The sequence below is a fragment of the Hyla sarda genome, chromosome 6 (genome assembly GCF_029499605.1).
Source record: "Hyla sarda isolate aHylSar1 chromosome 6, aHylSar1.hap1, whole genome shotgun sequence".
In the NCBI taxonomy this organism is placed as follows: Eukaryota; Metazoa; Chordata; class Amphibia; order Anura; family Hylidae; genus Hyla; species Hyla sarda.
This window is the reverse complement of record NC_079194.1, coordinates 100,725,177-100,750,502: the sequence shown is the minus strand read 5'-3', so window position 1 is coordinate 100,750,502 and position 25,326 is coordinate 100,725,177. Positions and strand designations below refer to the sequence as shown.

At 43.5% G+C, this 25,326-nt stretch overlaps 1 protein-coding gene across 5 annotated transcripts in view; it reads left to right on the top strand.

The window, feature by feature from the left end:
• ADAMTS9 (ADAM metallopeptidase with thrombospondin type 1 motif 9) overlaps positions 1–25,326 on the top strand; it is a 267,952-nt gene that overhangs the window by 29,913 nt on the left and 212,713 nt on the right. For all 5 annotated transcript variants that reach the window (XR_008844950.1, XM_056524547.1, XM_056524546.1 and 2 more), the window contains one exon: positions 3,924–4,086. Coding sequence is in view for 4 of the 5 variants with exons in the window: in XM_056524547.1 (XP_056380522.1) it covers positions 3,924–4,086 (163 nt within the window). In the remaining variant the exon portion in view is untranslated. The remainder of the gene's footprint in view (positions 1–3,923; positions 4,087–25,326) is intronic.

Here is a 25,326-nt window from a genome sequence, read left to right as displayed (position 1 = left end):
TAAGTGATCTATGTTCTACAAACTCAACATGCATGCTCTTGCAAATGACCATTTCAATAGGATTGTTGTTTGTTTGTAGATTTAGGTGATATTTGTTGTTCTAATATATAAACAAGTACACCAAACTGTGACATTGCATATTGCTGTGTTTGTGATTTGTGTGGTTATCACTGGATATAATGGTAAATACCATCAACACCAGTAAAACACTGCAGATGACCTCCATTGGTGTTAGAGGATGTTCTTAAATTTAGTCTTTATTGGAATCAGGGGCATAGTTACAGTTGTTTTTATAGGTACCAATTGCATCCAAATGTAAGAGGGATAACTCTCATATTTTTCAATCTCTCATGTGTGTGCTCCCCTTTAAGTTTGAAAGTTTGATTGCTTTGTCCCTATTCTTTTCTCTCTCTCTCTCTCTCTCTCTCTCTCTCTCTCTCTCTCTCTCTCTCTCTCTCTCTTTCTCTCTTTCTCTCTCTATTTATATATAATCTCTATCCATCTATATATATATATATATATATATATATATATATATATATGTATATATTAGAGATGAGCGAATCGAATCTGACGAAGTCGAATTGGTTTCGAATTTCATGAAAAATTCGATTTGTACCGAATTTGAACTTCGACTCGATTCGAAATAACAAATTTCTTCATTAGCGACAATCCTGCAATCGTCCTGTATAATGGATAGATGCAAGCTGCTTTCTTCTGCACTCACATCTCTGCAATAGATGGGATGATTGCAGCAGGTGTCAGGAGTGACACCTGCTGTGATCTATCCTCAACTGCAGGTACTACTGTTCCCAACATGGAGCACACTCTGCTCCATGCTTAATGCTGTAGTACCTGCATTAATATATCGCAGCGGGTGATACTTCTGACACCCGCTGCCATCGTCCTGTATAATGTATAGATGTGGGAGGTCGTCCGCTCTTCTCTGGTCCCACTGTAGTATGAGTATATACCGTACATATACCTATTATTCATATTTCCCGCAGAGAGCTGTGAGTAGCTGGAATTCTATTCACATCACTGGTCATTCGGAGTATAGTGCAGAGATGCGAGTTCAGGAGAAAGCCACTCCATCTCTGCAATAGAAAGGACAATTGCAGTATCAGGAGTGACACCTGCTGTGATCTGTCTATTAGTACAGGTACTACAGCTTCCATCATGGAACAGTCTGTACTACCTAAACAATGGGGAAAAAAATAGAGAGAAAAAAGTGAAATACACACTTTATTAAACACATCATTAAAATACTGTCACAGCGAGCGCTCCATTCCCGCGCTCTGCCCGTGTGCGCCCGCCGCCTCCTTCTCCCGGCGGAACCACGATTCGCATCCCGCATGCGAATCTTGGCCTGTTCATTACCTGCTGCTGCTCGGCTCTCTGATTCCCTGCGCACATGCCCCCACCTCCTAGGGCGCGTGGCACCTTCTCCAGATTTAAAGGGCCAGTGCACCACTAATTGGTGCCTGGTCCTTCCTCTACATTATTTAAGCCAGCTCCTCCCCCACTTCCCTGCCAGATCTTCAGTGCCCCTAGCCTCAGATTAAGCAACCCATATAGCCTGTTAGCCTTACCCTTGTATCCAGACCTTCCGCTACATTATTAGACTTCGCACCTTTGCCGCCTGCCTTGACCTTCTGCTACGTTTGACTACGCTACTGCCTTATGCTTCGGTACCTTGCCTAACCCAGCTACCTGTGTGATCAAGCCGTGTCGGGGGAAGCGACCTGGATGTCAACTGCCGAAGCAAGCCCATCCTGCCTTGTTGCGGGCTCGGGTGAAGACCAGCGGCACTTTAGACTCCGCTCCCCGCTCCGAGTCAACAGCCACACGGGTTAGAGGATCCACATCCAGCTTTGTTACAATTACATTACTAATAAAAATTTGCCAAGAATTTATTCAGATCTAATCAATTTTTTTTTATTCGTTGAATCGGCCGAATCAAATTTTTCAAAAATTCGCTCATCTCTAATATAAAATGGACCTGTATACTGCAGCTTCTCCAGGCACTGCAAGTGTTGCAGGTCGAATGTAGACATGGGAGAAACTTATTAACACCAGCATTTCACACAACCGTTTTAAATTAAAGGGGTTGTTGTTGTTTTTTTTTTTTTGTTTTTTTTTTATGTATCCCCTATCCACAGGATATAGGATAAGTGTCTGATCCCTGGGGATTTCCAACTGCTGGGATCCCTTGATTTCTAGATTGTATATGCATCTGTGTATGTATCTGCTCTTGGGAATGACAGGCCATTACGCAAAATATCAACTGCACTGATGTCCCACCTCAGCTGGTAATTTGTGGAGCAGGCAGTCAGTCCCAAGACCAGTTCATGGTGGGGGCCAAAGTGCTCAGAGGTAAGAGACATGCCCAGTTCTGCAGATTGTGGAAAGTCCCAGAGGTCAGGCCACCCGCATTCAGATGCTTATCCCCTAGCCTGTTGATAGACAATATGTTTTAAATAACCAGACAACCCCTTTAACATAATCTGAAGTAAGGTGCACCATATATATTAGAGGAGTCACAAGCCTCTTAATAAATTTTACTTTCTCACTGTCCATGTGCCAGACTTTGATATCTACTCCATCATATGACTAATAAATGATGGTCATGGTCTCCTGATGGACAGCATGCAGAAGAATGATTGCAGTATTAGCTAGGGCACAAGTAGGACCTGCAATTGGCTCTGTTGGTTATAGTATGGGAGTGACTGCATATAGGGACTTTTTGAGTAGATTGACCAGCCATTGTAAAACAAGTCGGTGGGGTAATAACAAGAGTTAAGAGGACTTTTGAGAGCATGCTTGGTGCCATGTAGTACATCTGAGTACAGTTGCCATGAGACAAGCTGGCAGACCAGTGATCAGACCCTGATAGACTTTGGGAGTCATTGCTTGACTAATCGTGTACTGTGATTGTTCCAATAGACTGACTGCCCTAAAGCCTATTGAAGGGCTTCTTTCTCCAGTGGAGTAAGTGGAGACATTATTGAATCAATGAGTTATTCTTTTTCCTGCTCTTGCGTTTGAAGTGGAAAGTCAAGTGTTGCAAAACAATATGCATCCTATGTTAAAGGGTAACCTACATGTCGCTCCAGTGGCAGAATATGTTTAAAGCAATATCATAGTCCAAGACTAGTCTAAAACTGGCACAATCTGAGGACAAATTTACATAATGGTGCATAGACTTTGCATTGGATTTCTGGAAATTCATCCTCTGATTGTGTCAGTCTCAGAGCAAGTCTTAAAACACAAACTACTTAGGAGCTTTGAACATTTCCTGCAGGCAGAGCAACACAACAGGTACCATTTAAAGCAAATTAATTGAACAGTCTTTTAAAAAGATGACACCCCCTTTCCTAACAGGATTTTGACTGTCACTATGGTTAGATAAAGGGTTTTCTAAACTGTAAAAATTGGGAACCTCTTCACAGGTCATGCCAATAATAGGTCAATAATAAATCAGCGGGGGATTTCAACCCCAAGTACACCAACCAGTCAACAAAAAGGAACCATGATATTTGTGTGAGTGCTTCGCCATACTATATGTAGCAGTGGTTCAAGGAACTGCAATGTTGTCCTATTAGAATGTACATAGCAGTGCTACAGTTCCATATACCACTGCTGCAATGCTAGGATGACTGCAGGTAAACACTCAAGATGATGTGAAAAGGTCATGAATTTTTCCAGGCTGGATAACCTCTTAAATGCAGAACTACAATGCAATGGAAAATGCTACATTCCCCTTTAAGAAAAACAATAATGTAAGCCTAGAATATAATGTGACACGCTGTACTAAAGTTCTACTACAATAAATATTTGTTGATTGGTGTAATCTTGAAAAATAATAATTCTAAGTAATAAATTTAACCCTATAACAAAATTCCTTTCTTTCCTATTTACAGCTCGGCACCTTCAAGTCTCAGGACGGGGACTATTTTGTTGAACCTTTGCTCTCAGCAGATGGGGGAGAGTTTGATGAAGAAGAAAACAAACCACACATAGTGTATAGACACATCACACCTCAGCGAAATGCATCAAGGGAAAAAAAGACATGTGACACAACAGGTACAGAATACGTGTTACCTCACACATACTTAACTGTTCATGAATCATTGACGCATTTAATGTGTGACCAATTGGAGAGTAAACATGGGGGCCTCACATGGGTAAGGTATGACGGCCACAGTGATGGACTATCATTGATACCAGGCCCAATTTTGCATACATTCCCCAATGCATGATAAAAGGCAATATTTATAAAATATTTTTTCTTGGATTTTTGTTGCCTTGGTAAATCCATTTCCAAACACCCTTTTGTTTATGGAGGTGTGGCTAAAATGAGCATTTTTTTCTGGTGGACTGGGTCTGCCCATGCATTACATTAGTGATCCCCAACCAGTGGCTTGGTAGTCAGATGTTGCTCATGACCCCCTGATTTGTGGTTTGCCATAGCAATTGTAAGTCATTACCATATGCACTGACAATATTATTGCAGATATATCCCTAACCACAGAATAGTGCCAATAGAGTATCTTAAAAGTTAAACTTCCCTCCTTAACATCACATGGAGAGATGCAATCCACTAGGGGCTGTTGGGTTGCTAAGACAATGATGCCCAGTGGATTCCATGCATGAGGTTTATTTGTTAGTAATAGGCTTGTTCACGGAACTTATTGGGTCACCTCAGATTTGGTACTGCTCAATTTGGAATGAAGAATAGATGGAAGTTCAACAAATACACATTAAACCTGTGTCAAATTTAACATTGAAATATGTATCAATAATTTTCTAATTTACAATTTTCTTCTTTCTAAATCTACTCTATTTTTGAGTTAATGTGACTCTTGAACATCACTTAAAGTTAAATGTAGCCTACAAGAAACATAAGGTTGGGGACCATTTTATTACATGGACAGAGCATTTTAATGGGTACGGCGTAATTCCCAATCTGGAGTCCCTGCAGGGCGATTGACCCATCACAGCCAGGTGCCCTCACTAATAGCTGGGGACTCTAGCAATGGGATAGAGGGATTTCCTCAAAATAAGACAACCACAGGGATTGTCTTATTTTCAGGAAATCCCTCTAAAAAAGGATGGTCATATTATTGAGCTTTTTGTGGTTTATTTCATTTCAAGATTTACTGGGTTTCAAAGATCAGCATTTTACCCAAACTTCTTGAGGAATAATGGCGCTGTTGCAGGGATGTTTTACGAAAAGTGTATATGGTAAAATGCAGTACTGCAGGGTGTACTACTATACTACTATAATAGGATTAAATATGTTTTAGATCATCTTCATGTCAGTCAACAGAATCATAACTGATGGAAATGCTCTTCACAATGGTTGAAATGTCTCCTTAAGAAGGAACACAGGAGGGGAAGGTCTAAAAACTGTCTCTGATCCCACTATAACCCACTACCAAAAAACTCATACCTATTAATTGAGCATTTGCTGGGTCAGAGTGAGTAGCTAAATGCTCCTATTTTATAGCAGGTCATTACTCTGCTGACACTGTAAACCTCACCGTCATATGGTAAAGCCATCGGACTTTCTGGCTACAGAAATCATATCCTGTACACCAGAAGGAAAACAGCTTTATAGACAACCTGAGGAAATAAGTGAAGAAAAGCCGATGACAGCATGTCCTCCGGACCCTTATATATCTGAAAAACATGTTTTTCTTTGAGCTACTTGGATGCTTTTCCATCCTAAAAAGGTTGTTCAATAGTTACCTTTTTTGTTTAAAAACCATTGAGTCTTTAAATGGCATTACTATTTGGATAGCAATTATGAAGAAACTATTCTCAGTCCTTGAATCAGGGCCAGACACTTGCAAAGTAAAAAGGTCCTTGATCTAATGTACTGTAACTGGAACAACACATGTCAAACAATAAGCTATTCCCTTTGATCTCTCAAAAATAGGGTGGTTGTAGTATGGCCATAGTAGATTTTTTATCCAATTTGATGGATCCGGGTGGATGATCCATAAGTGTCCTTTTTGTTCTACTAAACGGAAGAGATCCAACAAATTGATATTTAATTTTTTTTTTTTAAATACCGTATTCCAAATTTCTCCATCATTGCTTGGATATGCAGTGGAGGAAAGTATTTAGTCAGCCACCAATTGTGCAAGTTCTCCCACTTAAAAAGATAAGAGAGGCCTGTAATTTTCATCATAGGTATACTTCAACTATGAGAGACATAATGAGAAAAAAAAAATCCATAAAATCACATTGTCTGACTTTTAACCCCTTAAGGACGCAGCCAATTTTATTATTGCGTTTTTGTTTTTAGCTCCTCGTCTTCTAAAATTCATAACTCTTTAATATTTCCATTCCCAGACCCATATGAGGGCTTGTACTTTGTAACGGCATCACTCATTTTACCCTAAAATGTATGGTAAACCCCCCCAAAAAAATTTTGTGAAAGGAAATTTAACCGAAAATCATAATTTTGCAAATTTGGGGGGTTTCGTTTTCGCGCTGTACACTTTACGGTAAAAAATACATGTTTTCTTTATTCTCTGGGTCAATACGATTAAAATGACACCCATGGTTACATACATTTCTATTATTGTACTGCTTCTAAACATATAGGGACCCAGGGTGTACAGGTACGCCTTCGGCCCCTGGTACTTAAGGACCCAGGGCGTACCTGTACCGGATTGTGGTGATTGCTGATATCGATCAGCAGGCGCAAATGCCCAGGGGGGTCATCATACCCCCCCATGTCAGCGATCGGCGCAAATCGCAAGTGAATTCACACCTGCGATTTGCGCCGATTCCGGGTCATACGGGTCTATGGTGACCCGGTGACCTGGAATATAAGGGGGATCGCGGTTGTCCATGACACCTACGATCCCCCTGAAGGGATAGGAATGAGGTGGCAGGGGTGCCACCGCTCCTATCCCTGCTATTGGTCTTCAAAACGCGATGACCAATAGCAGATCGGGGGCGGGGGGGGGGGGGGGTTAACTTTCGTTTTCCCCATTCTGTCCACCCACAATAGGCAGGGCAGGACGGGGAAACCGACAGAGGACTGGGGGCAAAGTCCACTCACCCATCTGCGACGGCAGCGGATGATGATCGATGGCGGCAGCGGGCGACAATCGGCGGAAGAAGAGGATGGCTATGGGACTCCCTAGATCCTACGGAAGCCGGTCAGTTGCCTAGCAACATCTGGAGGGCTACAGTCTGAGACCACTATACAGTGGTCTCTAAACTGTAGCCCTCCAGATGTTGATAAACTACAACTCCCAGCATGCTCAGACATCTATTTGCTGTGTGGGCATGCTGGGATTTTCAGTTTTGCAACAGCTGGAGAGCTACAGTTTGGAGATCACTGTGCAGTGATCCAACTGTGGCCCTCTAGATCTTGCAAAACTACAACTCCTAGCACGCCCACACAGCAGTTTGCTGTCTGGGCATGCTGGGATTTGTAGTTTTGCAACATCTGGAGGGCCACAGTTTGGAGATCACTGTGCAGTGGTCTCTAACTGTAGCCCTCCAGATGTTGCAAAATGCAAATCCCAGCATGCTCAAGGAGCAAACAGCTGTCTCGGCATGCTCGGAGTTGTAGTTGTGTACCTCCAGCTGTTGCATAACTACATCTCCCTTCGGCGATCAGTACATGCTGGGAGCTGAAGTTTTGCAACAGCTGAAGGCACACTGGTTGGAAAATACTGAGTTAGATAACTGAAGATTTTCCAACCAGTGTGCCTCCAGCTGTTGCAAAAGTACAACTCCCAGCATGCATGGTCTGTCATGGAGGTTTGCCCCCCCCAAGGAAATGTACATGATACATTCACACGGGCGGGTTTACAGTTAGTTTTGCTGCTTCAAGTTTGGGCTGTAGCAAATTTTTCACCGCAGCGCAAACTCCTAGCGTGAAACTCACCGTAAACGCCCGCCAGTGTGAATGTAACCTAAATACACTACACTACACTAACACATAATAAAGGGTAAAACACTACATATACACCCCCTTACACTGTCCCCCCCAATAAAAATGAAAAACGTATCGTACGCCACTGTTTCCAAAACGGATCCTCCAGCTCTTGCAAAACAACAACTCCCAGCATTTCCGGACAGCCACTGACTGTCCAGGCATGCTGGGAGTTTAGCAACAGCTCCAGGCACCCTGTTTGGGAATCACTGGTGTAGAATACCCCTATGTCCACCCCTATGCAATCCGTATGTAGTCCTCAAATGCGCATGGCGCTCTCTCACTTCGGAGCCCTGTCATATTTCAAGGAAAAAGTTTGGGGTCACATATTTCCATACTCGGGAGAAATTACACTTCAAATTTTGGGGGACTTTTTTCCTTTTACCCCTTATGAAAAGGAAAAGTTGGGCGCTACACCAGCCTGTTAGTGTAAAAAAAAAAATTTCTTTTTTTACACTAACATGCTGGTGTTACCCCATACTTTTTATTTTCACAAGCGGTAAAAGAAAAAAAAAAAGACCCCCAAAATTTGTAACGCAATTTCTCCTGAGTACGGAAATACCCCATATGTGGGCGTAAAATGCTCTGCGGACACACAACAAGGCTCAGGAGTGAGAGCACATTATGTACATTTGAGGCCTAAATTGGTGATTTGCACAGGGGTGGCTGATTTTACAGCGGTTCTGACATAAACGCAAAAAAATAAATACCCACATGTGACCCCATTTTGGAAACTACACCCCTCATGGAACGTAACAAGGGGTATAGTGAGCTTTAACACCCCACAGGTGTTTGACGAATTTTCATTAAAGTTGGATGGGAAAATGGAAAAAAAAATGTTTTCACTAAAATGCTGGTGTTACCCTAAATTTTTCATTTTCACAAGGGAAAATAGGAAAAAAGCCCTCCAAAATTTGTAACCCCATTTCTTCTGAGTAAGAAAATACCCCATATGTGGATGTAAAGTGCTCTGCAGGTGAACTACAATGCTCAGAAGAGAAGGAGCGCCATTGGGATTTTGAAGAGAAAATTTGTCCGGAATTGAAGGCCATGTGTGTTTACAAAGCCCCCATAGCGCCAGAACAATGGACCCCATTTTGGAAAGTACACCCCTCACGTAATGTAATAGGTGATACAATGAGCATTTACGCCCCACAGGTGTCTGACAGATTTTTGGAACAGTGATCACTGAAAATGAAAATGTAATTTTTCATTTGCACAGCCCACTGTTCCAAAGATCTGTCAAACGCCCGTGGGGTGTAAATACTCACTGCACCCCTTATTAAATTCTGTGAGGGGTGTAGTTTCCAAAATGGGGTCACATGTGGGGGGGTCCACTGTTCTGGCACCACGGGTGGCTTTGTAAATGCACATGGCCCCCGACTTCCATTCCAAACAAATTCTCTTTCAAAAAGCTCAATGGCGCTCCTCCTCTTATGAGCATTGTAGTGCGCCAGCAGAGCCCTTGACGTCCACACATGGGGTATTTCCATACTCTGTAGAAATGGGGTTACATATTTTGGGGGTCATTTTCTCTTATTACCCCTTGTAAAAATGTAAAATTTGGGGAAGAAACAGCATTTTAGTGAAAAAAAAATTCTTTTTTTCATTTACACATCCAACTTTCACAAAAAGTCATCAAACACCTGTGGGGTGTTAAGGCTCACTGTACCCCTTGTTACGTTCCTTGAGGGGTGTAGTTTCCAAAATAGTATGCTATGTGTTTTTTTTTTTTTTGCTGTACAGGCACCATAGGGGCTTCCTAAATGCGACATGCCCCCCAAAAACCATTTCAGCAAAATTTTCTTTCCAAAAGCTAAATGTGACTCCTTCTCTTCTGAGCATTGTAGTTCGCCCGCAGGGCATTTTACGTCCTAATATGGGGTATTTATATACTCAGAAGAGATGGGGTTACAAATTTTGGAGGGCATTTTCTCCCATTACCCTTTGTAAAAATTATGAATTTGGGGAAAAAACTGCACTTTTGTGAAAAAAAAATATTTTTCATTTACACATCTGACTTTAACAAAAAGTCGTCAAACACCTGTGGGGTGTTGAGGCTCACTGGACCCCTTGTTAAGTGCATTGAGGGGTGTAGTTTCCAAAATGGTATGCCATGTGGGGGTTTTCTGCTGTTCTGGCACCATAGGGGCTTCCTAAATATGACATGCCCCCCAAAAACCATTTCAGCAAAATTCACTCTCCAAAATCCTTCCCTTCTGAGCCCTCTACTGCGCCCGCCGAACACTTGACATCCGCATATGAGGTATTTACTTACTCGAGAGAAATAGGGTTACACATTTTGGGGGGCTTTTACTCCTCTTATCCCTTGTAAAAATTCAATAACTGGGTCTACAAGAACATGCCAGTGTAAAAAATGAAGATTTAGAATTTTCTCTTTCACGTTGCTGCTATTCCTGTGAAACACCTAAAGGGTTAACAAACTTTCTGAATGTCATTTTGAATACTTTGAGGGGTACAGTTTTTATAATGGGGTCATTTATGGGGTAGTTTTAATAAGAAAGCCCTTCAAATCCACTTCGAATCTGAACTGGTCCCTGAAAAATTCAGATTTTGAAAATTTTGTGAAAAATTTGAAAATTGTTGCTGAACTTTGAAGCCCTCTGATGTTGTCCAAAAGTAAAAACATGTCAATTTTATGATGAAAATAGAAAGTAGACATATTGTATATGTGAATCAAAATATAATTTATTTGGAATGTCTGTTTTCCTTACAAGCAGAGAGCTTCAAAGTTAGAAAAATGCTAAATTTTAAATTTTTTCATCAAATTTTGGAATTTTTCACCAAGAAATTATTCAAGTATTGGCGAAAATGTACCACTAACATAAAGTAGAATATGTCACGAAAAAACTATCTCGGAATCAGAATGAAAGGTAAAAGCATCCCATAGTTATTAATGCTTAAAGTGACAGTGGTCAGATGTTAAAAAAAATGGCCGGGTACCGGTACGTCATGTGTCCGCTCCCGCTCTATAACGCCGGGACCCGTGGCTAATAGCGGGTGGCATTAGCTCATGCCGATTAGCTCAGTGGGCTGTTCGGGATAGCCGCAGTGAAATCGCGGCATCCCGAACAGCTTACAGGACAGCAGGAGGGTCCCTACTAGAGATGGAGCGAATTTACAGTAAATTCGATTCGTCACAAACTTCTCGGCTCGGCAGTTGATGACTTATCCTGCATAAATGAGTTCAGCTTTCAGGTGCTCCCGTGGGCTGGAAAAGGTGGATACAGTCCTAGGAGACTCTTTTCTAGGACTGTATCCACCTTTTCCAGCCCACCGGACCACCTGAAAGCTGAACTAATTTATGCTGGATAAATCATCAACTGCCGAGCCGAGAAGTCCGTGACGAATCGAATTTACTGTAAATTCGCTCATCTCTAGTCCCTACCTGCCTCCATGCTGTCCGATCGCCGAATGACTGCTCAGTGCCTGAGATCCAGGCATGAGCAGTCAAGCGGCAGAATCATTGATCACTGGTTTTGAGAAACCAGTGATCAATGTAAAAGATCAGTGTGTGCAGTGTTATAGGTCCCTATGGGAGCTATAACACTGCAAAAAAAAAGTGAAAAAAAAAAGTGAATAAAGATCATTTAACCCCTTCCCTATTAAACATTTGAATCACCCCCCTTTTCCCATAAAAAAAAACACAGTGTAAATAAAAATAAAAATAAACATATATGGTATCGCCGCGTGCGGAAATGTCCGAATTATAAAAATATATCGTTAATTAAACCGCACGGTCAATGGCGTACGCGCAAAAAAAATTCCAAAATAGTGCATTTTTGGTCACTTTTTACATCATGAAAAAATGAATAAAAAGCGATCAATAAGTCCAATCAATGCAAAAAGGTACCGCTAAAAACTTCAGATCATTGCGCAAAAAATGAGCCCTCATACTGCCCCATACACGGAAAAATAAAAGAGTTATAGGGGTCAGAAGAGGCCAATTTTAAACGTATTAATTTTCCTGCATGTACTTTTGATTTTTTCCAGAAGTACGACAAAATCAAACCTATATAAGTAGGATATTATTTTAATCGTATGGACCTACAGAATAAAGATAAGGTGTCATTTTTACTGAAAAATGTATTACTTAGAAATGGAAGCCTCCAAAAGTTACAAAACAGCGTTTTTTTTTTTTCAATTTTGTCTCACAATGATTTTTTTTCCATTTTGCCGTAGATTTTTGGGCAAAATGACTGACGTCATTACAAAGTAGAATGATTTTTAGGTGCAAAATTGAAAGAGTTATGATTTTTTAAAGGCAAGGAGGAAAAAATGAAAATGCTAAACTGGAAAAACCCTCGGTCCTTAACCCCTTAAGGACCCAGGCTTTTTCCGTTTTTTCATTTTCAATTTTTCCTCCTTCACGTTATCTCCCTCTTCACGTTATCTCCCTCTTCAGGTTCCTGTCACATTTCAGTCTCCCTCTTAAGGTTCCTGTCACATTTCAGTCTCCCTCTTCAGGTTCCTGTCACATTTCAGTCTCCCTCTTAAGGTTCCTGTCACATTTCAGTCTCCCTCTTAAGGTTCCCATAACACTCTCTTTAAGTGTCTCTTTTCAAAGAAAGAGTTAGATATCATATCATGATAACCACAGATAGAGCTGTTCTTCTAGGGATAAAATTAGTTAGCCATTTAGTTACTGAAGGCTACTATTTTATTGGGACAGCACCCATTTGCCTAGAGCAGTGGTCTCTAAAATATGTCCCTCCAGATTTTGCAAAGGTCCAGGCTGGGAATTGTAGTTTTGCAACATCTGGAGGAACACAGTTTAGAGACCGCTGACCTGGATGTGTGTTGATTGGCTAAATTTCAATGTGTATTAATTCTATGCTGCAGGAGTGTCTCTACAGGAAGCCCTGGAGGGAATAGCATAGGACCAGAGGGGCACATGACAGGGGGATTATGCAATTTGAAGGGGTTAACGGTTTCGGGGTTTGCAGCGAGAAAGGGGAGAAGGCAGGTAAGGGCTAAAAGGCTGGGGTTAGGGGGAGGAACTTCAGTCGGCGTGTGGCCAGCAGAACGTCCCCGCCTGCCCCTTTTGTGACTGTCACAGCAGCGGGGTCAGGAGAAGGATCTGGAGGCACCAGTGGATGGCATGATGGTCTTATTGGATAGAGTGTGGAGGTGGGCTGGGGGCGGTTCCCAGCCCGACAGTGAAGTCCATGTGGACATGGGCCCCAGGAGGGTTTGTGGGCTTCACAACTGGTGCTCCAGGGCAGGTGAGCTATGGCTAGGAGCAAGTGAAGACCCCACCCCTTTGGTTCGGTACCGGTGCCTTCAGGTTCTACTCCTGCTCTAGGGATACTTTAAAAGTTGTTTGGTTTACGTAAAGTTGGCTCTGGTTTACGTATGATGTTCATGCGATTTGTTATGGTTACAATGTTTTAATTGGTTTATTTAATAAATGGGCTACTGTGGCCTTTTTTGGCACCAACACCTTGTCTTGTCTTATTTATGGAAGGGGGCTTATGGTGAAGTAATGTACGGTATAGGTGGGTGGTTAGGTGGCTGGAGGGACATAGCAGCTATAATGTCCCCTGGTCATGGCAATGGCATGCAGGCATCCACTGAACATTGGTGCTGGGATGTTACCCAGTGCAACTGGAGAGGTTTAACATTTTAGTGCAGAGTTAAAAATGTACGTTATAAGTTATGTAAATGTAAGTTATTTCATGTGTGCCTTATTGTACTCAACTAACCAATGTTTGGACTCAAACCTTGGTTAGCTGTAGTATAAGATCATATATGAGGTATATAGCACCAATAGATGGACACAAACCTTAAGACTGTGTTCAGACATTGTGCTTATATTGCTAAGACATAGCTGTTTTTTGCTGTATTTTTCTAAACATTCAGAAAAAAAAATGAAATTACAAGGACACAAGTACAACTTGTGAACGCAACTTTATGATCCAGACTTTTGCTTGCTTTATCAGTCCCCGGAAAATCTAAATGGTAGTCCAGTTAATGATTTTTGACTTCCTAGGCTATGTCCACGGGATTGAATTTCTAAGTAGAATTCTATGAGAATAATCCGCTGCTGCACTGTGCTGAATATCTGAGGCAGATGTCTCTGGCGAGGAAATCGAAATTCCGGAGTCCACAGAAACATTGAACATGTTTAATGTTCCTGCAGATTCTGCTCAGAAATGTATTACCGTCTATGGTCCTAGTGCCGTCAAATCAAGGTAATGTGTAAAATATCCGTGCATATTATCCAGTGGATATTCCGTGAACATGGCCCTAGTCAGCTTCTGGTTGCCTTTAGACACAGCAACAAATCTGAGCATACAGAGCTGCAGTGTAAGGCAATATTCACACGACCGAAAATTTTACTTGATTTGGCAGCACTAGGACCGCTCGGAAATGTGGCTTCTCCATTGATGGCAATGCATTTCCTAGTGTAATCCGCAGAAACATTGAACAGGTTCAGTGTCTCTGCAGATGCTGGAATCATGTGAACATAGCCTTAAAGGAGAACATCAGCCAAAAGTAACTTATCCCCTATCTATAGGATAGGGGATAGGAAGCTGATCGCAGGGCTTCGACCGCTGAGACCCCCAGCGATCTCTGGAACAGGACCTGGCTCTCAGTAAGTGCTCTATGGGAGCACCAAAAAGACACAGGACTTGGGCATCTCCAGTGCCCCCATAGAAATGAATGGAGCACATGCCATCTAATGGTGGATGACGCACGATCCTCACTGACACACAGGGTCTTGTCCCGAGATCGCTTGGGGACCCCATGCGATCAGCTACTTATCCCTTATCCTGTGGACAGGGAATAAGTTAGTTTTGGCTGGAATTCTCTTTAAAGCTTGGGGGATAAACACATAGCCTGAGCCACTTACAAATAAGAAGGCGGAAGACAGTGAATAGTTCCTGGAACAGAGCTAAAAACACAGCCGACACTTAAGAAAAACAGATAAACATACATATGACTTCTTTATCATTCTATATCAATCTATGACTAGACTGGCCATTTCCTTTAAGACTTGAGGTGCAGGAATGCTACAGAGTAGTTAATAAAACAAGAAACAAAGATCTTTGAAGATCTTTATTGTGGGTTTATAGAAAAGCATGAATGGAGTTAGATTACCATCACCCGAGCCCTTACCTGCAATATAGGTAATGATGCGGAACAGGGAAGCTCATGGGGTTGTATGAATTCCGCCTCAATGTTTTCTGGAGTTTTACAAAATGCTATATATATGTACACCTTTACATAATAATATCCTTATTCTTAATTCAAGTCAATAGCTAAGTACTGGGAGATCGGATATATACATTGATGTCCAAAGATGACATAGGTTAAAGTGTCCCTGTCACCTTGAAAAACATTGTGACAAATCCTAGAGCAGGGTTTCCCAACCAGGGTGCCTGTGGCTGTGCTAAAGCCATATGCACCCTGGTTGGAAAACACTGTCATAGAGACATGTCAAAACTTTTGATCAGTCAGGGCCTCAGCACTGAGAAAACCACTGAGCACTGGAGACATTCTCATGCAGCAAGATGAAAAAGGCAGTGAGCCAGGGAGCAAAGCGCATAACCGCTATATACCGTTTGCTGGGGGTTTGAGCATTGAGACCCTGACTGATCAAAACCTTTGACATGTCTTAAGGACAGTGTTAATGTTATAATATGGGCCCAGCTTTTACTTTACCAGAGCTTGTTAATATATGAAAGCTGAACTGTGATTAGTTGCTCTGTTCAGTTTTTCTCTCACACATTTTGATAAATCAGGGCCAATGTCCCTGGAAATCTAGGGTAGATTTTAATGTTATCCTGGGTAGTCTACCGTATATACTCGAGTATAAGCCGAGTTTTTGAGCACGATTTTTCGTGCTGAAAACACCCCCCTCGGCTTATACTCGAGTGAACTCTCCGTCCTCAGTGTTCTTCAACCTGCGGACCTCCAGATGTTTCAAAACTACAACTCCCAGCAAGCCCGGGCAGCCATCGGCTGTCCGGGCTTGCTGGGAGTTGTAGTTTTGAAACCTCTGGAGGTCCGCAGGTTGAAGACCACTGCAGCCTTCGACATCATTCAGCCCCCCCCCCCCTCACCCCCTTTAGTTTTGTACTCACCTCCGCTTGGCGGGATGTTAGGGTGCGCTGGTCCGGTGCGCCAGGACTGTCTGGTGGGGAGGTCGTCCGGTGGGATAGTGGTTCCGGGCTGCCATCTTCACCAGGGGGCCACTTCTCCGCGCTTGGGACCCGGCCCCGGAATAGTCACGTTGCCTTGACGACGACGCAGAGGGACGTTCATTACCAACGTCCCTTTGCGTCATCGTCAAGACAACGTCTCTATTCCGGGCCCAAAGTGCGGAGAAGAGGCCCCCCCGGTGAAGATGGCAGCCCGGAGCCACTATGCCACCGGATGACCTCCCCACAGGACAGTCCTGCAGCACCGGACCTGCGCACCCTAACGTCCCGCCGAGCAGAGGTGAGTACAGAACTAAAGGGGGTGAGAGGGGGGGAGGCTGGATGATGTCGAAGGCTGCAGTGGTCTTCAACCTGCGGACCTCCAGAGGTTTCAAAACTACAACTCCCAGCAAGCCCGGACAGCCGATGAAACATTGAGAGGTCCGCAGGTTGAAGACCACTGTATCAGACATTGACAAGCGGTGATGATGAAGGGGGGGGCTGATGACATGTGGTGATGATGACAAGGGGATGATGAAGGGGGGGTGTGGGATGATGACAATGGGATGATGAAGGGGGTGGGGATGATGACAAGGGGATGATGAGGGGGGGGTGTGGGGTGATGACAAGGGGAATGAAGGGGGGAGGGGATGATGACAAGGGGATGATGAAGGGGGAGGGGATGATGACAAGGGGATGATGAAGGGTGGGTGGGATGATGACAAGGGGATGATGAAGGGGGGTGTGGGATGATGACAAGGGGATGATGAAGGGGGATGTGGGATGATGACAAGGGGATGATGAAGAGGGGGTGTGGGATGATAACAAGGGGATGATGAAGGGGGGTGTGGGATGATGACAAGGGGATGATGAAGGGGGTGTGGGATGATAAAGGGGGGGTGTGGGATGATGACAAGGGGATGATGAAGGGGGGGTGTGGGATGATGACAAGGGGATGATGAAGGGGGGGTGGGATGATGACAAGGGGATGATGAAGGGGGGGTGGGATGATGACAAGGGGATGATGAAGGGGGGATGTGGGATGATGACAAGGGGATGATGAAGAGGGGGTGTGGGATGATGACAAGGGGATGATGAAGGGGGGGTGGGGGATGATGACAAGGGGATGATGAAGGGGGTGTGGGATGATGAAGGGGTGGTGTGGGATGATGACAAGGGGATGATGAAGGGGGGGTGTGGGATGATGACAAGGGGATGATGAAGAGGGGGTGTGGGATGATGACAAGGGGATGATGAAGAGGGGGTGTGGGATGATGACAAGGGGATGATGAAGGGGGGGTGTGGGATGATGACAAGGGGATGATGAAGGGGGGGTGTGGGATGATGACAAGGGGATGATGAAGGGGGGTGTGGGATTATGACAAGGGGATGATGACAGGCGGTGATGATGAAGGGGGGATGATGACAGGGTGATGATGATGAGGGTGTTAATGACGGGGGTCTGGATGATGATATGGGGGATGATGTATTTCCCACCCTAGGCTTATACTCGAGTCAATAACTTTTCCTGGGATTTTGGTGTGAAATTAGGAGCCTCGGCTTATATTCTGGTCGGCTTATACTCGAGTATATACGGTATATGGGTGAATAAATTAACAGTACTCGTATTAGCACTAGTATTAGGTACTAGTATCAAAGTTATGAAGTGATTACTGCAAATATCCTGGCTAGTCTACTGCATTGTTTTGCTGTTTGTCTAACAGTCCCCATACACATTAGAGAGAAGTCAACCAAACACCTTCCGACTCTCCCCCATAGACAATTTTAGGGGAAAGAAGGATTGGGCGTGTTGAATTCATCTACCCGATGCTTTTGTTTTATGGAAGATAAGCTGCCGCTAGTGGAGTCTTTCTCCAACACATAACATTCTTTCCTGTATGACTGTGCAGATAGAGATAACTGTCAATCACTGAGTAGGACCGCCCACTGGACTCCTAAAACAAGATGAGCAGTAGTTTAAAGAGGCACTGTCACTAACATTAAATATTGATATGTTGCAGATAAACTAATTCTAAACTATATCTCTAATATGTATATTTTAAAAATATTGTGCTTTTTACCTTACATTTGGCAGCTATAATTCCGACCACTAAATGTCCTATACAGGCTAACTTGATAATTAGTTTCTGGCCGAGTCATATATGTACCCACAGCATGTCATCTAGATCTCTGTAGCAGGTAGACATTTAGGAAATAAAAGCTGACACAGCTTGCTTAGGGAACAACTCCTGCTAGGGAGCGGAATGCAGGGGAAGTGAGCAACACATGGCAGTTATCTGGCCAGAACTAGAGCCTGAGTAACTACAGTGTGAGTAACATCCTTTTTTATTTTCCTTGGTGACTGGTACGCTTTAAATTAATAACTCTGGAATTATACTTAATCTTTTCCCATAAACTATATATTAATCTGCTCAGCTTATTTTGCAATAGAACATAGAGCCTATGAATTGCAAAATTATTTTTTAATTTGCCAGGTTGCCTTTAAAGGAAAACTGTCAGCTTGCTCTCCCTGCACTAACCAGTGGTACTGGCTGATAGTGTGGGGGATGCTGATCAGTTTGATGCCTACCGTGCCCGGATCCACCCTGCCGTTCGTCCAAAATCTTTGTTTTTTTGTATATGATAATTTGGTGCTAACTGGCACAGGCGGGGTTACTGGCACTCTGACGTCAGCGCCGCTCCTCCGCAGCACCGCCCAGCTCATCAATATTCCTCCCCTCCCTCCGCCTCTCCCTTTTCATTACAGAGCAGGAAGAAGAGGAACGGCAGGAATATTGATGAGCTGGGTGGCGCTGCGGCCAGCGGCAATGACGTCAGAGTGCCAATAACCCCGCCTGTGCCAGTTAGCACCTAATTAGCATATACAGAAGATTTTGGCCGAACAGCGGAGCAGGTCCGGGCATGGTAAGCATCAAACTGATCAGCGCCCCTCGCACGTTAGTGCGGGGGGAGCAAGCTGACAGTTTTCCTTTAATAACAATCTGCATTTCACAAGCACACTATCACTATGGAATTTAACAAGAAAAGGAGGGCAGAGTCACTCCTTATTGTAAAACATATATACTTTATTGATATGCATTAACCCCTTAAGGACCAAGGGCGTACAGGTACGCCTTTGCTCCCTGGTACTTAAGGACCAAGGGCGTACCTGTACGCCCGTGGGAATTTCGGTCCCCGCCGCGCGCCGGGCAGGGATCGCGCCGGGGTGACTGCTGATATCTATCAGCAGGCACCCCGCGCAAATGCCCAGGGGGGTCATTAGACCCCCCCATGTTGGCGATCGGCGCAAATCGCAAGTGAATTCACACTTGCGATTTGCGCCGATTCCGGGTCATACGGGTCTATGGTGACCCGGTGACCCGGAATAGAAGGGGGATCGCGGGTGTCCTAGACACCCACGATCCCCCTGTAGCGATAGGAGTGAGGTGGCAGGGTTGCCACCCCTCCTATCTCTGCTATTGGTGGTCTAGACGCGACCACCAATAGCAGATCGGGGGCGGAGGGGTTTACTTTCGGTTTCCCCGTCCTGCCCTCCCACAATAGGCGGGGCAGAACGGGGAAACCGACAGGGACCGGCGCCGAAGATCCACTTACCCATCGGCGATGGCAGCGGCGACGATCAGCGGCGGCAGCGGGCGACGATCGGCGGAAGAAGAGGACCGCGACGCAGCTCCCTGGATCCAACGGAAGCCGGTGAGTTACTTAGCAACATCTGGAGGGCTACAGTCTGAGACCACTATAGTGGTCTCTAAACTGTAACCCTCCAGATGTGGCAAAACTACAACTCCCAGCATGCCCAGAGAGCTGTTTAGGCTTGCTGGGAGTTGCAGTTTTGCAACAGCTGGAGGTCTACAGTCTGAGACCACTGCAAAGTGATCTCTATACTGTGCACCTCCAGATCTTGCAAAACTACAACTCCCAGCATGCCCAGACAGCAGTTTGCTGTCTGGGCATGCTGGGAGTTGTAGTTTTGCAACATCTGGAGGTCCACAGTTTGGAGACCACTATGCAGTGGTCTCTAAACTATAGCTCTACAGATGTTGCAAAACTGCAACTCCCAGCAAGCCTAAACAGCAAACAGCTGTCTCTGCATGCTGGGAGTTGTAGTTGCGATCCCTCCAGCTGTTGCCTAACTACATCTCCCAGCATGCCTTTCGGCGATCAGTACATGCTGGGAGTTGAAGTTTTGCAACAGCTGGAGGCACACTGGTTGGAAAATACTGAGTTAGGTAACAGAACCTAACTGAAGGTTTTCCAACCAGTGTACCTCCAGCTGTTGCAAAAGTACAACTCCCAGCATGCACGGTCTGTCAGTACATGCTGGGAGTTGTAGTTTTGAAACAGCTGGAGGTTTGCCCCCCCCCCCCCCCCCCCATGTGAACGTACAGGGTACATTCACACTGGCGGGTTTACAGTAAGTTTTCTGCTTCAAGTTTGGGCTGTGGCAAATTTTTCACCGCAGCGCAAACTCCTAGCCGTAAATTCACTGTAAACGCCCGCCAGTGTGAATGTACCCTAAAAACACTACACTTACACATAATAAAGGGTAAAACACTACACATACACCCCCTTACACTGTCCCCCTAATAAAAACTAAAAAACATATTGTACGGCAGTGTTTCCAAAACAGAGCCTCCAGCTGTTGCAAAACAACAACTCCCAGCATTTCCGGACAGCCACTGACTGTCCAGGCATGCTGGGAGTTTAGCAACAGCTGGAGGCACCCTGTTTGGGAATCACTGGCGTAGAATACCCCTATGTCCACCCCTGTGCAATCCCTAATTTAGTCCTCAAATGCGCATGGCGCTCTCTCACTTTGGAGCCCTGTCGTATTTCAAGGAAACAGTTTAGTGCCACATATGGGGTATCTCCGTACTCGGGAGAAATTGCGTTACTAATTTTGGGGGCTTTTTTTCCTTTTACCCCTTATGAAAAAGAAAAGTTGGGGTCTACACCAGCCTGTTAGTGTAAAAAAAAATTTTTTTTTACACTAACATGCTGGTGTTGTCCTTTACTTTTTATTTTCACGGGAGGTAAAAGGAAAAAAAGACCACCAAAATTTGTAACGCAATTTCTCCTGAGTACGGAGATACCCCATATGTGGGCGTAAAATGCTCTGCGGACGCACAACAAGGCTCAGGAGTGAGAGCGCACCATGTACATTTGAGGCCTAAATTGGTGATTTGCACAGGGGTGGCTGATTTTACAGTGGTTCTGACATAAACACAAAACAATAAATACAGACATGTGACCCCATTTTGGAAACGACACCCCTCACGGAACGTAACAAGGGGTATAGTGAGCCTGAACACCCCACAAATTTTCATTAAAGTTGGATGGGAAAGTGAAAAAAAAAATTTTTTTTTCACTAAAATGCTGGTATCACCCTAAATTTTTCATTTTCACAAGGGAAAATAAAAAAAAGCCCCCCAAAATTTGTAACCCAATTTCTTCTGAGTAAGAGCATACCCCATATGTGGATGTAAAGTGCTCTGCGGGTGCACTACAATGCTCAGAAGAGAAGGAGCGCCATTGGGATTTTGAAGAGAAAATTTGTCCGGAATTGAAGGCCACTTGTGTTTACAAAGCCCCCATGGTACCAGAACAATGGACCCCCCCATATGTGACCCCATTTTGGAAACTACACCCCTCATGTAATGTAATAAGGGGTGCAGTGAGCATTTACGCCCCACAGGTGTCTGACAGATTTTTGGAACAGTGATCCGTGAAAATGAAAAATGTAATTTTCCATTTGCACAGCCCACTGTCCCAAAGATCTGTCAAACGCCAGTGGGGTGTAAATGCTCACTGCACCACTTATTAAATTCTGTGAGGGGTGTAGTTTCCAAAATGGGGTCACATGTGGGGGGGGTCCACTGTTCTGGCACCATGGGGGGCTTTGTAAATGCACATGGCCCCTGACTACCATTCCAAACGAATTCTCTTTCCAAAAGCTCAATGGTGCTCCTCCTCTTCTGAGCATTGTAGTTCGCACGTAGTGCACTTCAGGTCCACTTATGGGGTACCTCCATACTCAGAAGAGATGGGGTTACAAATTTTGGGGGGTATTTTCTGCTATTAACCCTTGCAAAAATTAGAAATTTGGGGGGAAACACATATTTTAGTGAAAAAAAAATATATATTTTTTTACATATGCAAAAGTCGTGAAACCCGTGTGGGGTATTAAGGCTCACTTTATTCCTTGTTACGTTCCTCAAGGGGTCTAGTTTCCAAAATGGTATGCCATGTGTTTTTTTTTTGCTGTTCTGGCACCATAGGGGCTTCCTAAATGCGACATGCCCCCTGAGCAAAATTTGCTCTCAAAAAGTCAAATATCACTCCTTCTCTTCGGAGCATTGTAGTTCGCCCGTAATGCACTTCATGACAACTTATGGGGTACCTCCATACTCAGAAGAGATGGGGTTACAAATTTTGGGGGGTATTTTCTGCTATTAACCCTTGCAAAAATGTGAAATTTGGGGGGAAACACACATTTTAGTGGAAAAAAAAATATTTTTTTTACATATGCAAAAGTCGTGAAACACCTGTGGGGTATTAAGGCTCACTTTATTCCTTGTTACGTTCCCCAAGGGGTCTAGTTTCCAAAATGGTATGCCATGTGGGTTATTTTTGCTGTTCTGGCACCATAGGGGCTTCCTAAATGCAACATGCCCCCCAAAAACCATTTCTGAAAAACGTACTCTCCAAAATCCCCTTGTCGCTCCTTTGCTTCTGACCCTCTACTGCGCCCGCCGAACAATTTACATAGACATATGAGGTATGTGCTTACTCGAGAGAAATTGGGCTACAAATATAAGTATACATTTTCTCCTTTTACCCCTTGTAAAAATTCAAAAATTGGGTTTACAAGAACATGTGAGTGTAAAAAATAAAGATTGTGAATTTTCTCCTTCACTTTGCTGCTATTCCTGTGAAACACCTAAAGGGTTAAAACACTTACTGATTGTCATTTTGAATACTTTGGGGGGTGTAGTTTTTATAATGGGGTCATTTGTGGGGTATTTCTAATGGGAAGACCCTTCAAATCCACTTCAAACCTGAACTGGTCTCTGAAAAAAAGCGAGGTTCAAAATTTTGTGAAAAATTGGAAAATTGCTGCTGAACTTTGAAGCCCTCTGGTGTCTTCCAAAAGTAAAAACACGTCAATTTTATGATGCAAACATAAAGTAGACATATTGGAAATGTGAATAAAATAAAAAAATATTTTGAATATCCATTTTCCTTACAAGCAGAGAGCTTCAAAGTTAGAAAAATGCTAAATTTTCAAATTTTTCATCAAATTTGGGGATTTTTCACCAAGAAAGGATGCAAGTTACCACAAAATTTTACCACTATGTTAAAGTAGAATATGTCACGAAAAAACAATCTCGGAATCAGATTGATAACTAAAAGCATTCCAGAGTTATTAATGTTTAAAGTGACAGTGGTCAGATGTGCAAAAAACGCTCTGGTCCTAAGGTGTAAAATGGCCTGGTCCTTAAGGGGTTAAAAGACATGATATAAAATCTCACATAGAAGGGAAAATCTCCACTGGTTGGAGAAAAAGGCGTCACTCCAGATGGTCCATATAACAACAAGTCACATGTATAGTATAAGGTGGCTGTTCCTCATATTGCACCATCCCATGTGGAAAATCCCACTATATATAAGGTGCAAACATAGAAGAACAGATACATACCAATGCAATATTACAATACACAGAGGACCGCTGGAGAAACGCCACCCCAACACAAGTTTTGGGATGTCCTTCGTCCTTATACTATACATGTGACTTGTTGTTATATGGACCATCTGGAGTGACGCCTTTTTCTCCAATCAGTGGAGATTCTCCCTTCTATGTGAGATTTTATATCATGTCTTTTAATGCATATAAATAGAGTATATATTTTTTACAATAACGAGTGACTCTGCCCTCTTTTTCATGTTAAATTGTATGTAATGGAGTACATATCGGGACGTAGATTTAGCGTAATATAAAGCACTTGCAGTTACGTATTACATTTGTATTGTTGTGTTTAGTTGCCTTTGGTTGTATACTATCACTATGGAAACAGTTGTATGGAACTTCCCAAGGCAGGCAGGTCTTCTTGACTCAAAACTACCCAGTGTGAGTCCGGTCAGTGCTGGTCAGGTGGTCCTGACTGTAGCCACCACACAGCTCTTTCATTGTGATTCAGAAATTTTCCCTCATGTACGATAACTAGGAAACCCTTGATATAGAATCCAATAACAATGCTGTATTGCTAAACATAATGCAGCCAAGACAATGACAGGAAAATGAAAGCCAAATAAATTTATTACCATTTGTTCCAACGCATTCGAGCAAAGCTTTACTAGGGAGATACTAAAAAGAGATAAATATCACATCACTAAGGGCTATGGAAAGGAGTGGGAATCTCTGTTACCATTATAACAATAATGGAACAATGAAACACTCGTATAGTCACATTTTACATCCAAAGATCTGCTCTACCTATAAAAAGAACTCCAGATTTTACTGGCGTAGTTTATATGTGTGTGGATTAAAAAAATTCAGCTCTCAGCACGCTGTTTATTTCCCTAGAATTGTTTCATGGCAGGCCAGAGTGCATAAAAGAGACCAGACCTTGTGCAGTGGGTTTTCCAGTGCTATAATGTGTGAACCTATAGATAGGAGGCCATTTAAAAAAAACAAAAAAACTTTAATGCAAGTAGTCAACATATATCTATACATTTTTTATCTCCAAATGCTGCTCTATCTGCTAGATAGCTGTTAAAACAGATATCTGAGGATATAAAAGCAGACTGTAACTTTCCTGGAGTTAGTGTTTGTTGCCAAACTGTTACAAATGCCTTTTTTTTTATGTCTCAGCCAAGTGTCAAGGAGGCAGAGCTAAGCCAGTCAAGTGTCAAAGCCTGGCACGTCTCCTTGCTTTCTCTCATCTTCTATCTCCTCCTAGATTGATATACAGAGCTCTACATGTCAGTCAAGGAGCTGCAGAGAGGAGGGGGCAAGCAAGAAGGCTAATAAGGGTGTGGCTAGGCTGCCGTCAGGGGGGTACAGCCAGTACTCAAGTGAGGGGCCTGGGCTTCCTGGGGCCTAAGCCCTGGCTGCAGCAGCCTCAGCAGGAGACACTGGGACAGACTGACAGCCGGGTGGTCAGCTATCTC